We start from the raw sequence: 15,497 nt of genomic DNA, 5'->3' as shown, positions 1-15,497 counted from the left end.
ATACTGCCCCTGCTATACAAAGTAGACAGATACTTAATAGGTGATAAGAAAATCCATGTTTCTTATAAAATTTTTACATTGATCATTTTAGATGGAATTACTTCTGAAATGAATCTTCTTCCTCTGTTATGTTTTTCTTTCTAGCCTTTCTTATATTACACTTGTTTCAGCTTGCTTGCCAACATTGATCTCAGACAGGCATTATCTAATCTTGCGTCCCAGTCTTTTCATTTTAAGGAGGAAAAATTAAACCAAAGTTGAAAAAAAAGCAGATCTTTTTCTTTCTTTCTTATGATTTCTTTTGTCCCTACTCAATCTTCCTACTCTTCTGTAGTCTTGTCAGATGACTTTAAAATACCTGCTGCTTAGAAGTCCAGAAAAATCATGATTTCTATTTGTATGTTTTAAAATGGAAGATTTCCAGTAACAAAAGTAGGCCATAGGCTTGGGAGGATACCATCAGGTACAACAGTCTTGATTTTTCAACAAAGAAAGGGCCAAATAATAGTAGATGAAGATGAAATTGGGGGAAAACTTCATAAATATAACATATTAAAAGAAAATAGCAACAGCAGCAAAATCAAAGCAGAAAGCCAGAGGAAAACTAGAGATAAATATTTTCATGTAGAGATATAAATATTTTAGGGGAGTTTCCCTGCCACAGATGATTGACCATCTACTCAAACACAGCAGATGTAATTGTCCATGAAGCACATGACAAAAGGCACATTCTATACATTAATATTTCTGTAAAAAGAAAGCCATTTTGTATTGCAGGTACTGGTAGAAGCACCTTTCTTATTTAAAAACTCTTCTTTTAAAGCATTTCTGGAAGCAGAATGGAAAGACAAAAACGTTTTTTATTCTTTAAAAATTGTTATTGTGTTATGAACGCTTTAGGTATTAAGTCTCTCATCAGCACATAAGGGGATTAATATGTATAATTCCCATTAGTCTTAACAGGAGTAAATCCTTCTTCAGTGATGGAACAAAAGCTTATTGTATCTCTAAGTTAATGTAAATTTTTTTTTGTTTAGTTTTCAAATCTTATGTATCAATGTAAAATTAAGTATCAACATAAATGATAAATTGCAAGATGTTTTAAGAAAATTCCTTAAGGCTTTTTATGATAAGAATTCAGCAGTAATATTGTTTGTTTTATGAATTGATGCATTTATTCATTATGACTTCTTCTCATTTCAAGAAACTGAGTAATTTGGATACCAAGCCAAGCTTTCAATCTCATTTTGGATTGTATTGTAACTGGGGACTACTTGCTGCAGAGCTAATAGAGATTTTTCAGGGATTTTTGTTTAAATGACATCTTTAAATTTATCTTCTCTTTTTAGCTTATAGACCAAATGACTTTCCTCACCAAAAAGCTATGCTGTATGGGTTTAGCCATAAATAGTAACATTGTACTTAAGACTTTATGTAATGGTTTAACAAAAACATTCAAAAGCACCTTTAAGTATTTTGACATGAGAAATCTAGGAACTTTAAGTTTCCTCAGTGGCAGAGAAATTAGATTTATATTTATTACTACTTGTGGAATTAGTATGAACCATTCATTGATGAGGAAGTCATTATTCACTGATGTCTGCCCTGCTGATATGGTGTATGCTGAGCTGTGCATGTGATGTGAATAGGAAAGAGCATTTTTACAACATGCTGTACTGGCAAAGACTTGCAGTGATGCCAGTGCTCTTCTCAAGGCAAAGCAGTTTTTTGCAGACATTTTATAGTGGTGAAGTGGGGATAAAACTCGTAAGCAAATTAATTTGAACCTAAGTGCAATACTGAGAATTCAGAGAATTCAAATCAGTCTTTTCCAGAGTGTGTCTGAAATCACAGCATGTGCCTGTCTGTGTGCTACTAGTTTTTGTTAAAGTTTGCAGCTGCTTGATAGTAACAGATAAAATTATTTTTATCTGGTTCCCATAGGATGTGAAAATGGATGCTGAAATTTCTGATGTAGAAGTGGCTGCTCATTCTAGTTGGCGAACTCAAAACAGCTTTTTGTGCAGCTCACCGCTTTCAAGTTCAGGTTGTAAGTATTATATCACAGAAAAAAAGTGGTAACACATTGTTTTCTTCTAAAAACTTTTTTCCTTGATGAGTGAGATGCTGCTTTTCAGAAGTGCTGGAACCATCTTAAGTATCCTACTGTGTTTTAGTTTTAGATGCTGGATGGATGTCTTTGCCTAGGAAGTACTTCATTACATCCCACTGACAGTTGTTTGGGTTTTTTTGGCTGGGACATGAAGTATATTTTTTTTATCTATTGCAAAGAAAAGAGCTGCTGTTGAATTCTGAATCTCTGCTTAACAAGTCATACCTCTGTAAGCTGTGTAGACCCTCTGGTCTTCTGAGGGACCACAGAGATCTCCTCAAACATGGATTCTTTCCAAGATCTTTCATGTGTGCCAGTTAGTCCCATGCTTGTGTAGCATTTTCTCAGTGAAAGTTGAATTCACTAATTCTACTTCAATAGTGTTTTTAACTGTTTTTTCTCTACCCCCATGTGCATACACAATTTGTGTTCATGTGAAGTCATGGGATCTCTGATTCAGCTGAGAAATGCTCAATAAAACATAGGGCGTATTAGGTCTTGATTGGGTATGTAGGCACGCCTTTGCATGAGTGTCAAAAGTAACTTAAACCCCAGGTTTTTAAGGGTGTTTTTAAGCATATCAGTACAAGAATATCAAAATACTTTTCTTCAGAAGGGTATCATCTTCCATTTATTTTCAGTATAGCCAGTTTGTGTACTGGGAACCTATTTAGAAAGTTGCATTCTCTTGAAGCCTATTTCAGGCTTCATTGCACTTTGAAATGTTCCATCTTTCTATGAGTGCTGTGGTACATTTCTGCTCACCAGTAAGTCTTGAGCTGATCTGATGAGGTTAAAGGTAATTGGTTTCTCTTCCTTTCAGAATCAATGGGTTGGGGTTAGTATCTTTTTGCAGAGCATATTGAATAACAGTAGTGGGAATAAAGCACAGGAGATAATACCTCTGTATCATCTGTACTGCAGGAACACTTTACCTTGACTCAAAGCTGATTTTTCTGTTTTCCCAAACCTCATCCCTGTCAAAGTCTTGCAAATAAAAGTACAGCTGAACCTGTTTTGGGTATAGAAAAGAAGTAACCGATGCCTCACAGAATGTTCAGATAAATGGCCTCCAGCAGTCCCTTCCAGTCCCAAGAATTCCAAAACTGGTCACTGCAAAAATTTACTGAAACTTAAAAATACAGCATAAGTGTTCCTAAACTATTTCAATGTCTTTCTGCTGCTTAACCTGAATTAAACAAGCTAGGACTTTGTTGCTTTAAAACTTTTTAATAAATTTTAGGGAGTTCTAAGAGAAGTAGGATCCATGTGATCTGAATACCAATCTGATGAAACAGTTGTGCATGTTCATTCTCTGATTCAACTGTTTTTTTACCAGCACTAAGTACTAAATTTTCTGGAAATAAAAAATTAAATGATTAACAAAAGACAGTGGTGATTCAATTCACTACTTAGTCCTTATGGCACTGAAACATGTGGATTACTCCACAGACTTTGGTTTTTGTCTGATTGTCACTTTATGCTGAAACTGATTTCCACCAGTCAAATGTGTATTTTGAAGTTGTTGGTATAGTTCTTGAGGACAGTGAAAATTCTGCTGTGGTATTAGCATTAAGGAGATTTTTCAGTGAGTGGCAAATAAAAAAATTGCTACTTCACTCATGATAGTCACAAAAACATAATGAACTTTAAATTTCAGAAATGGTATTAATTAATTATCATTTGAGACTTTGACAGTGAAGTATAATTTGACATCTTTGCTCCGAAACCTGCTGTAGCTTTTAATAAATCTTCCTATACATGTCATCATCTATTTTCTGTGATTAATTGTCTCCTTCTTCAGAAACAGAAGGATGGAAATTTTTTTCCTTCATTTGCCTTTTGGAGCGGTTTGCAAGCCTTTGTGATTTATATTTCCCCATTCCATCTCTCTTCAACTTGTGAAGCCTTACAGACTATAGATTCAATAACTAATACTAGAAGCTTCCTTCCCAATGTGGGTTTCCTATGACTTGTGGAGAGTACCCAGAAGGAGAGCAGACTCATTTTTTATAATTTAACTTATTTGTGAGGGAGATTGTGGGATTTAAGTTTAAAATTGGTTGACGAAAGAAGGACAAATAGTATGGGAATATAAATAAGGGAACAACAATCTATTTCCATATATATACAAATATGTTTACCAAAAATTTGCCCATGCAGCAAGCAGTTAAAAGGAAAGTAATTAACATCAACATTGTGTTTTGTTTCTGGTATAATTTCTGCAATTATAACAGCTTTTCCATTATAAACATATTTTAAAATATGTTGAGGGAACGCGCTTTTATTTCTGTACCCATTTTCTTAGAAATTAAGAAGTTGAAATGAGAAAGTAATTTATTCAAGGAAACATTCACTAGATGTGGTTTGCAGTCCATATTATTATCAGACCAAAATGGTTGGTCCAGCCAGTCACTACTAGTTGTTATCTAAAGAATAATCCTCAGAAACTGTTTTTAAGGCCACTGTATTTTCCTGAAATTTTGATTACGAAAGTCCCTTGGGTTACACATGCTTTGCATTAACTTTGTGCATTGAGTCCTGCCTTTCTCTTTGCACATTTCATCACTTTGAGGCTTTAACCTGGATGGTTTCCCAGAAACCATATGTCTCAGAGGTTTTCTATTGTTGTTGGGAATTTATATTCCAGGGCTTCATAAGTTGTGATGGACAACACTCTTGTGTCAACATGGTATGTAGTAGGACTGATACCACAGCTGAATAAAACCAAGCTGTCCTGAATGTAGGCTTTATTGTCAGAACAATTAACTTCTGCACTGTATTGCTGGTGCCTGTCTTTATCCCTCTACGTATACTTTTTCATAAATTCTTAAGACTATTTTTATTGGCATTTATAAATAATGTAATGTACTTACAAGTAAAAAGACATTGCAACATGACTATGCTGTGGACACCCTTCTAGAACAAAACCTAGGGCTGCTTAAGCATAAGAACTTGAAATGACTGGAAACTTGACATCATCACTTAGAAAAATGCAAATTGAATTAGTTAAGCAATGAACTTTATGATTTTTTGCCTTACTTTGAATACTGTCCACAGGAGGTACCACTGACATAGCATACAGAAGCAGAGCTTTGAACCAATTCTGAAAATTTTATGCTGAATACTTAGAACTCACTGTTATACCAATGTCCCAAACACAATGATTTCATTCTTCTGAAAGTGAAAAACATCTCACCCCTCCTAACCAAACTGTGAAGTCTTGCTCCTTGTTAAATAAATTTTGGTTATGTATTGCTACAACTTTACTGGATTGTTAGAAATTGCACTCTGGATATTCAGTAGGATGACTTTTCTTCCATGCTTGTGCTATAAAGAAGGCCATTAGAAGAAGGATATGTATAAGCTGCTAGCCACTTTCCTTCCCTTAATTTCTGCCTTTTGCTAAGTGTTTGGGTATTTGATTTTTTTTTTCTTCAGCATTATATGAAAAGATGTTTTGTCAATTCATATTGTTTGGATTTTGATGCAATATATTTTTAGAAATAAGCATTATATGTGTACTCTTCTGTGAAGGTATATACACAGTATGACATTGTATGAGCACCTGTTCAGTGTCACTTGGTGACTTAAGTCCATTTTTTTGGTAAAGATATTCCTTCACAAATTTTTTGAGAGGTTTGTCTTATTTAAACAAAAATTCTGGAAAAATAAATGGAAAATATTTCTTAGTGTAAGAATCAATTTTTTTAAATAGAATCTACATTTCTTGTGTATAAGAAAGCTCATGGCTATGCCTGTATTATAGAGTATTAAAATCAATTTCTCTAGAAAACAAAGAAAATATTATATTCTCAGTTATAAATATTGAATATATTACTTGCTGAATAAATTATAATATCATATAATGAAATACATGTTTTAAATAAAAACTAATGGCCAGTCAACCAAATCCAAGAATCATAGGTTTGAAAAGGCCTCAAAGATCATTGAGTCTGACTTAATATATGATTCTGAAAATGCTTAATCACCTTTTTTGTGTGACTTATTTCTAGCACTTACGAAAGGGATGGTTCCTTTGGATACAAGTGGCACCAAGGAAGATGCTACTAATGTTGCTGTTACTGAAAAGAAGCTGCAAGCAGAAGGAGGAAAGCTATAGAATATGTTATGAAACCACATCAGTTTTCTCTGTGGTAAATTCCATTCCACTTTTTTTATTTGGTTTTGAACAGTAGTAATTCCATCTGCTTTAGGAGTGATGCACCCTTAATGATTCAACAATTGCCAAACACTCAAATGAAAGAGCACCAAGACTAACTCTAATGAACTCTTTTGATAATTTAGGTGACTTGCACACCAAAGGCTTTCTGAGATTTTGCTATTCTCTTGTATTTGTTTCTGCAATCCACTTAGACTATATTTATTGTATTCCTGAAATACTGTGAAATGAAATACCTGTGACATTAATCTTTGCTATGAGCTTATTTACCCCTATACAGGAATTGTTCTGACACTTGTTTTTTAATTATGTTTAATAACATTATTAATAATGAAAAAACATTCAGAAGTTGCCTATTACTATGATAGAGAATAATTATACACTGTTGTACAGACACATTTGTGATTTTAGGTCCCTCAGTTTGAAAAAATCGTTTAAGAAAGAAGTGCTAAAACAAAATTTTCTCAAAGCAAATAAAAACCCAGCTTGGTTTTGGGTTCAGCATATATGTATTATAAGTTGTCTAGAATTATTCTTTTGGCCAGCACACTTTTATTAGATGGCCTCAATTAGGCACTTTAAAGAATCTGAATCTCACCCTTCTGTATCAAGAGTGTTGAACGGCACTTCTTTGTGGCTGTGAAAATTTTAAAAGCAATGTTTAATGTTCATTTATTTATTCTGTTTTGTTCTCTATTGGAGAAGATGTGTTATATTGATTGTAAAATACTATGGAAATAGAATATTGCTCATTTGTATTTGTTCAGATATCACTATTCTAAACAAATTAGACACAATTTTGCATTACAATGGTCTCAAAGAGCAAATCAAAGAATTTTCTGTCTAAGAATTCTGCTGTCTAAAGAAATGCAACTGTTTCTGATGGTTCTTGTTTCATTTTTCTCTCAGCTACTTCTGGCTGGATTACTGCTAGTGTGCCTTAAAAGATTTGCCAAAGCTACCAGGGTACTGTAGCAACATTAACACCATTCAAACAATTCTGTTTTGCAGACTTCTGTCATATTTAGGAAGTCTATTTCTTCTCTGAAACACTGTTATTTTTTAGCACTGTAGGTGTCTCAGCTATAATTCATAGGCCATGATGTGACATCTCAAAAGAGGACTTTTTTTTTTTCCAATAGTCTGATGAAGTGTTCTGTAGACCCAGTGGGTGCTCTGGACCGTGCACTTCTTGACAATCACCTTGTGTTCATCCTATTTCAAACAGAACAACACACTGAGAACATCAAAATCAGACACAGAAATGAGAAAAAGATTGAGTTTATTCTCTGTTCATTTTCCATGAACTTAAATTGCTTAAAACTAAAAAAAAAAAAAATCTGACATGGTTAAAAGTTTTCTTTATCTTTTGTTGTGTATTATGCTGTGCATGGTAGTGCTGGTATTGGCTTTTTGCAAACTTCTGGCACATCTCCTCATTCAGAGGGTCAAGAAAACAAAACAGGCACATCCATCTGTTCTGATCTCAATGGCCATGACAGGAACAAGAAAAAAAAATCAACAAATAAACTGCTCTCTACAAAGAGTGTGGATGTCATGAAATAGTGTTTAGCTCAAGCCACAGCTACTATAAACTAAACTTACTTTAAGTGGATCCAACATTTGTAATTTATTTTTTTTATTAGATCAGAGCAGAGGTGGAAATATGGCATTTAAAATACTTTAACTGGTTCAGTCTGCTGAAACTTAAAAAATTGCAAAACAAAATGTTAGCAGCTTGCAGACTTTATGGTACCTACAAATTATGGCCAAAACATAGAAAGGTCACTTTAAAATATATTATTAAGCAATAAATCATGTTCTCAAAACACCTTATGTGGTAGTGAGGTCTGCTGTATGGATTGCTGATGGATAAATGTATACCCTAACTGTTTTACCCAAGTTTAAATGATTTTGTGACATGAAAGTAGGTAAATAAAGGGACCTTTGAGAGTCTTAGCTGAGAAGCAATACCAGAAATATAATGTCCTCTCTTTTTCCTAAAAAATTTGTAAAAATCGTACCATTTTATGTATTTATACATTTTTTCCTGACTTGTAACTTAGAAATCTGAAGTATGTGTTCTTAAAACAGGATCACTACTGCTTTATATTGTTAGGAAACTAAGGACAAGCAGTCTGATCTCCCTCACTATTACATCAAATATTGAATCGACTTCTGTACTACATAGGACAGAAATTACTACTGGGTGAACAATTTTGGCTTTAAAACTTTAGGTATGTTCAGTGCTTAGTATATTTGCCTTTGCCCATGTGACTGGGTTTTGATCAGTTTTATATCCTTTTATAAAATTTTCTAAAAGGAGTGGAAGAACAGAAGAGACGTCAAACCATGCACACATACACACTCACAAAAAATTCTTATTGAGTAGACTTAGGGATTCCAAAGCCAGGAAATTCTTTCTTAAGTTTACCCTCTTGGCATGGCAGTCTAGATAGCATGTAATATTTGTCTCTCTTCCACCTTTGATAGAGGTTCATATTACAAAGTGAATGTTGTTTCCTCTTTACTGAAGGCTAAAGTTCCGTTCATGACATTATGTGAAACTGTCCCTTTGTGGTTTAAGAAATAATATTTTTTCCATATTAGTCTGAAATAATATTCTTCTGCACAATTTCAGTTCTTAAAGTAGAAAAGCAGAAATTTTTAAATTTAACCTTTTGTATATTTCGCATCTTAAAAATTGCTGTCCCTTCTGGTAGCCAGATGTTTTTGTACTTTAACCCTTTAATGACCTATTACTTACCCAAAGCAGTTGTTTTCAATAATCAAAAATGTGGTACTGTACACACAAAAAATGATGGTTTAAATCTTTGTTCCGTTTAGCATTTGGTAAATCAGGCAATTTTTTATGTATGTACTAAGTACATACAGATTTTATAAGCCAGTATCAGGCACTCTTTTTTTTTTAATGCTGCAGTGAAATACAGTGCTTCAGTACTGTGCTTTCAAAAATGTATTGGCCCTCTATTTTAGCATCAAATAGCTGTCACATGAATAAGCTAGAAATCTTATGCCCTACAGTTTCTAATGTTTTATAGCAGACTTGAGAGTACTTAATTACTTTTGAGACTATATTTACTAAACAGACAAAATAATTTGTTTTTATTGTGTAATTATGTCAGCCTAAGAAGAAATGTCAAAATTAAAATAAAAAATAAAATTTTATGGTGCAAAAAAAAGCAATTTCTTACATTTACTTCCCAAATTTTTGATGGAAACTAGTCTTCAGTGATGGTGAAAGTACTCCTTGGATATTCAAAGCTCAACCACATTTTTACTGACTATTACAGCAAAGTGAATAAAGAAAATACATGAAAAACCCATACAACAAAGAAACTACAATTCTCAAATCCATTTCTCAGCTAAGGAATCTACATATCAGTTCATCTCTGGCTTGCAAGGCATAGTCTTTGCACTGGGTAGCACTGAATGGTTTTTCATGAATGAAAATGCCAGTGTTACTCTGAAAGGAGATCAGTAGGTATTTTTGTTACGCTGATTGTAATTATTATGGCAAAATATGAGAAGTGTGCAACTTGGATGCATTCTCATATCTATAACATGCAGGAAAACTTTTTCATAAATTTTTGTGGCACGGCTTATTACAGCAGTATTTTACAGTATCCATGTTAAACTCCTTGTGTCTGAAGTGTGTTAGTAACAAATTTATCTGTCTAAGCCCTTGTCACCCCACAGAAGTAATTGATACTGCAGTTAATGTGAGTTGCAGGTCAATAGCTGATGACACAGCCTTCTCAAAAATGGATGTGCTGGAGGACATCATGCAAAGTCCTGTGATTTTGATGTAATTGTAGAATTTTGAAGCAGCTGTAGAGGAAAACTTAACAGTAGAAGGGATGGAAAGCAATTCATGATTAAATTAAAATTTAAGAACACTTTTATTCTTGTTGCCTTAGCTTAAAAACTGTCTTATAGCTAGTATTTACATCTGAATGAAAGTGATTCCCTAAACCAAATTCCACCTTGGATAATTTCTTTTTCATGCTTAAGTACTTTCTACTCTAGCACAACTCAACTCTTTACTGTAAGCATGTCTGGGCTGCTGTGAATATGAACTTATTTGCTTTTCTATGTAAATAACTAAATTAGATTTTAAATCTGAACAATATTTTTGTGCTCTGTACAAGAGTACAACATGGCAGAATCCAATAACCAAGTCATTCAAAAATCTGCAATGCTTCTGGGAATGTTGACGGCAAAAATGAAGGACATTGCTGTGGTTAAAATCCAGCAATATCCAACTTTTATCATTTGTGCTAACAACAATAGCTCTCCTGTTTCTAAAGCTGAAGTTGCACTTCTGTCATTTTTCTGGCTGAAACAGTGAGATTTTTTTTTTCCTTTTCCCCTGATAATGGCAAAATTTGTAGTGTGAGAATATGCAGTGAATATATTTTTAAATTTCTAGTGTTTTTATTTGGGAATCTACCAGGTGCTGTTTGGAACGGAATGTTTTTGGAACACAGTTGTTAACACGTTTTTGTTAAATTATTACATTTAAAAACACAAACTCCATAGAGATACCTCTTTTAGGATAATTTTGCTGTCTGTTTTTAGGGACATGGCTCCTTGATAGGTGTTTTATGGGAGTAAGTACAACAGTTGTTCTTGAGTACTTTGTTATTTTCTTCAGACCAGAGTTGTTTTGATGTTAGACTGCTTTTCTCATCTGCCATCTAAAGTGCACTAGTGTGTCAGAAGACATACCATAATTTCTTCACCTACCCACTGTCAATAATTTTGGTAGTTAATGTTCCCATGGAATTACATTAGTATTGATGGCAGTTGTTTCTTATAAGCTCTTTTCATATGAACTCTGACACTCTTATTTGTTTACTAAAATAAAAGCTACATAGTAAATGGACTAACATCAGGTCACATGCTGTCTAATTTTAAAGATTATTCTACAGGCCAAAGTAAATATCTCTTACTACATTCATCTAGATTTTCTGATTGCCAGCATTGATTCTACTATCAGTTTGTAGAAGGAAATGGTAAAGGATAGACTTTCCCGCAATAACCCTGAAATATTATTGATTTGAGGCAAAAAAAGAGACTACAAAAAATTTAGGACATCTGTCAAAGTGCTTAGTCTAGAACCTAAAATACTCATATTAAAAAGTGTATTTCTTCAGTGTGTTAATATCAAATCATCTTCCTTATAAACAGTTGCTGACACCTAAAATATTTTTGAGAAGCGCCACTGAAATTTGCTAAATGTGATCAAAAGGATTTCTGTATCACTCACACTGTTAAACAAGCATGGAACTGGGAAGCAGCCCAATTTATGTTTCTGGCATGAGGCTCTTCACAGTAACCACCAGTGGTACAGTTTTGTATTTAATGTGGAAAATGATGAGGATGAGCTGTGTTTTGCTGGTGGCCAAGAGAACAGTTTGTATCTGTGGCTTTTTGGTGTAGGGAGCTCAGTGCGTGCCCCATTTTTATTGAGGCTCTCCCTGCCTTGTTCAGCACTGACAGCACCATTTCACTCAAACAGCTGCAACCATGAAGACATCATGGAGCTGGCAGAACTTTTGTTACATGTTTTGACTAACAGAATGTCAATCAGAAGTCCATCAGAAACCTTGGAGTTGTTTGTTTTGTCTTCACTGGAGCAGTCTCCAGTGCAGTCATAGAGCTGGAGGATGCAGAAAACTTTGTTTAGTGTGAGCTACATCAGCAGGGAGGCTCACTGGCCATGGAATGTGAATGCATTAGTATATTGTCCATTGATCAATGGACAATAGACCTCTAGGTCTATTTGTAGACCTCTAGGTCTACAAATAAACAAAAAACTAATCTAAAAAGTTTTTAAAAGTGGGACAAATTATTCTTATATGGTAGTCAAAAAATATCTGCAAATATGAAAAAATGAAGTACCAAAGTCAAGAAACACTTCATTTTTCCAGAATGCGAGTAATTGCTTAATTTCAGTAGAGTGACAGACTAAAATGAAGCTCCTGAATATGTTTATCAACAGACATCAACCCACTTCATATCATCTCTTAACATGTGAGACTTGCAGACTTTGATTTAGACTTAGCTATGTTCCATACTTAGGGTCTCTTACGTGTGCTGTGCACTGAGTAGCAAAGTGGAAATAATGCCACTGGATGCAGCTGATATGCTACAGAAGGAATACTGGCTCTTGCAGTGTATTTTAACAAATAGCTCAAATGTTCACATTTCTGCTGTGGTATTACATTACCAGAAGAAAGCAAAAAATAGAAAAATACTTGAATTGTAGGTGAGGGTGTCAATACAATAACAGTGTATTACTTAAGTTTTGAAGGTGTATCACTTTTAAGGCTGACATTTCTATATGTGCTTATTAGCAAATGCTGATATTTGATTTTAATTTCTTTTTCCCTTGGGGCATATGAGAAGAAAATATGTTATTTGATTTTGATTTCTGGAACATGTTTTGCCATCTCATGCTGTCAATTGCTATTTAATTTGGTGTTAGCTGAAAAATTCAACTATCTAATTCTGATACTTCATTACAAGGACTCCTAATTAAGTTAGTTGATACATGAGTCACTTTCCTCCAATCTTTTGTTTTCTTTTCATTTGAATGAAATACAGTAGTTTTTTGCAGTTAGTGTCGTAAAACAGGAGCAGAATTATTCTTGTGAACTAGCATTTTGGTTGGGACATTCCAAAACTAAGATTTCCCAGGCAATTCATACATGTGACACTGAATATATTACATCATATTCCCCAGTCAACTATTGTCACTGCAGTATAGTATAAAGTAACAACAAAGAATCTGCAGAATTTCGACAAATAAATAATATGGATGAGAAATGTTTCTGTGCTGATATGAAGTTAGAAAGGTCTGTTTAATACTTCTAAACCTTATTGTATTGGTTAAATAATAGAAATAGCCATAGTGGAATGAAATTCGTCAATACTGAATTATTTCTCGAGATAAAGTCCTTGAGTGTTGAGCAAGGAGTCCAGCTCTTTGTACCTGTTGAGGTTCACCTTAATGTAGTAACCAGAACTATTGCAGTTTCCTTCAGACTTGATTTCTGAAATGTAAAGATGTGTTCAGACTTCTAATAGCTGTGTAGGCATCAGGTATATCCTGTCCACATAATGACATCTCTGTCTTATAGACATTGATATATATAAACACATTCATGCAGTGTAAAGTTTTACTGCTCAAAAAGAAAGATTGCCTTTTATGCTTGGAAATCCTGACTGCAGTAAAGCTAGCAGAGGCCTTGCCATTAGTATCAGTGGAGTTACAATTTTGTGCTGAGTTTTAGAAAAGGGGAGAGAAATATTTTCTTTGTTTTTTCATTGCATTCTGAAGGTCTGCAAGTCTGCAATATGTGTTGGTTTGATGAACAACAAATGCTTGCCGAAAAATACAGGATCTTATAAAAATCATATGGTAGCAAACTCCAAAACACTTGGAATAATTTGACGCTATCTCATTTTTATATTTTAATTTTTTTCAGAATATAAGAAATGAGATTTTGAGTTCATTTAGGTTACTATATTTTTTTCAAGACTAAATCAAAGTTAGTTATATAATGAAAACCATAGTACTTCTGAATAACATCAATCCAAGCTTATGAAATTTGAAAAATTCTGAAGCAGCTCTTTGATCCACTTCTATGTGGTCTACTACAGTATTTTCAAAGTAATGAAGCCATCTCCAAGGAGAGATGGTTCTTCTGTTAATATGTATCAATTGTATTTCACAGCCATGACTAAATGTTTTGTTTTGTATCAGTTTTTCAACTGATCTAGTAATTTAATGAGTACCCAAAATGGGGATTTTTATGAGTGTAGGGAGAAGCTAATTACATCTTACATCTAAATTCCAGTACTGTTGGTATTCTTTCTTAGCAAAAGACTCACAAAATAAAACCAGTTTTGACTTTTTTGTCATATGATATTTTAGTTCCAAGATAGCTTCACAAGTTATTGGCAGTCCACTTTTTCCATTATGTGCCATCTTCAAGGAGGAAGAAAGTTCAGCTTGACTATCTTGAGAAGTATGTAATGTATTTAAAAAAAATCTAGAATCTTAGAATCATTTAGGTTATAAAAAGATCCTTTTGATCAAGTTCAGCCAAACTACTGCTTGACTATTACTTCCTGTAAATTGCATGGATACACATAAAAGTAAGTCTACAGGTTGGATTTTCAGAACACCTCATGCAGGTTTAGGAACAATACATTGTAGAAGTATAAGGACGAACTGTTACCATGTTGGTTTGATGCACAAGTCCTTACCAACCTGTGAAATTTGAGATACTTGGTTACACATGAGCTGTGCCTCATGTCACACCAGAGCACCAGTTTTATTGTTGAGTTGCTTCTCTGACTTCAGAACATCTGTGCCTGATTTATACCAATATGAAGCCAGAATGAAATCTCATGCATAAAGCCTAAGTACCAGTCAAAGTACTAAGTGCTGAGATCTTGTCAAGTGACTGCAGTACGAAGTATATGAAAGCTGTCTTTTGTGCTCTGAGTATGTTGCTGCAAACTGAAATCTTGGCACAGTCTGCAGGTATGTTTAAGTTTGGTTAAGGCTCTACTAGGAAAGTTCATATGTTAATTTAACGTCAACATTTGTATCTACTTTCTGCAATTAGACTGTAAAATGTTAGCCAATGAGGCAGTAACAAAAATATCAAACTACATTGCACTTCTGCTGACTTGGGGCTTAGTCCAAGCAATTCCTGAAGGCAGGGTTGCAAGTCTTCATTGCATCTCAGGAGATAGCTGGTACCTTTGCAGGATCAAAGTTGCTAGCTGTACTTGTAACTTAAAGTATAACATAAAAATTTGTCATTTTTCTAAGCTAACATAATAAATTATTTTTCCAAGCAATGCATGGCATCTGTATTTATTTACCTAACATTGCCAAACTTATGTAAAGGCCTGTTTTATGTAATTGAGCTTTTTTAGTTTTGTGAAAGTATTGATGTGTGATATGGAATTACGTTGCCCAGTTTTCTTCTTGTCTCTGGGAGCAATTGGATTTTTTATTTTGTTTTCTTTCTCCTACTGTAATATTTGTTTAAAAACTAAGATGATAGTTTCATTATGAGAATAAATAGTTTTCTTCAAACGTTTGTATTCAAAATACTTATTTGGGTCAAAGATTTGTATCCCATTTAGGACCCA

At 33.9% G+C, this 15,497-nt stretch overlaps 1 protein-coding gene across 3 annotated transcripts in view; it reads left to right on the top strand.

Annotated features, from left to right (window-relative positions):
- Window positions 1–15,200, top strand: part of CEP128 (centrosomal protein 128) — a 104,146-nt gene extending 88,946 nt beyond the window's left edge. For 2 of the 3 annotated variants that reach the window (XM_077180587.1, XM_054635741.2), the window contains 2 exons: window positions 1,945–2,050; window positions 6,130–15,200. In XM_077180587.1, coding sequence (XP_077036702.1) covers window positions 1,945–2,050; window positions 6,130–6,236 — 213 coding nt within the window. In that variant the 3' untranslated portion in view covers window positions 6,237–15,200. The remainder of the gene's footprint in view (window positions 1–1,944; window positions 2,051–6,129) is intronic. The other variant, XM_077180586.1, reaches the window with a different exon arrangement.
- The last annotated feature ends 297 nt before the right edge of the window (window positions 15,201–15,497 follow it).

The sequence above is a fragment of the Agelaius phoeniceus genome, chromosome 6, assembly GCF_051311805.1.
Source record: "Agelaius phoeniceus isolate bAgePho1 chromosome 6, bAgePho1.hap1, whole genome shotgun sequence".
NCBI lineage: Eukaryota > Metazoa > Chordata > Aves > Passeriformes > Icteridae > Agelaius > Agelaius phoeniceus.
This window is presented reverse-complemented; position numbering and strand designations above follow the sequence as displayed.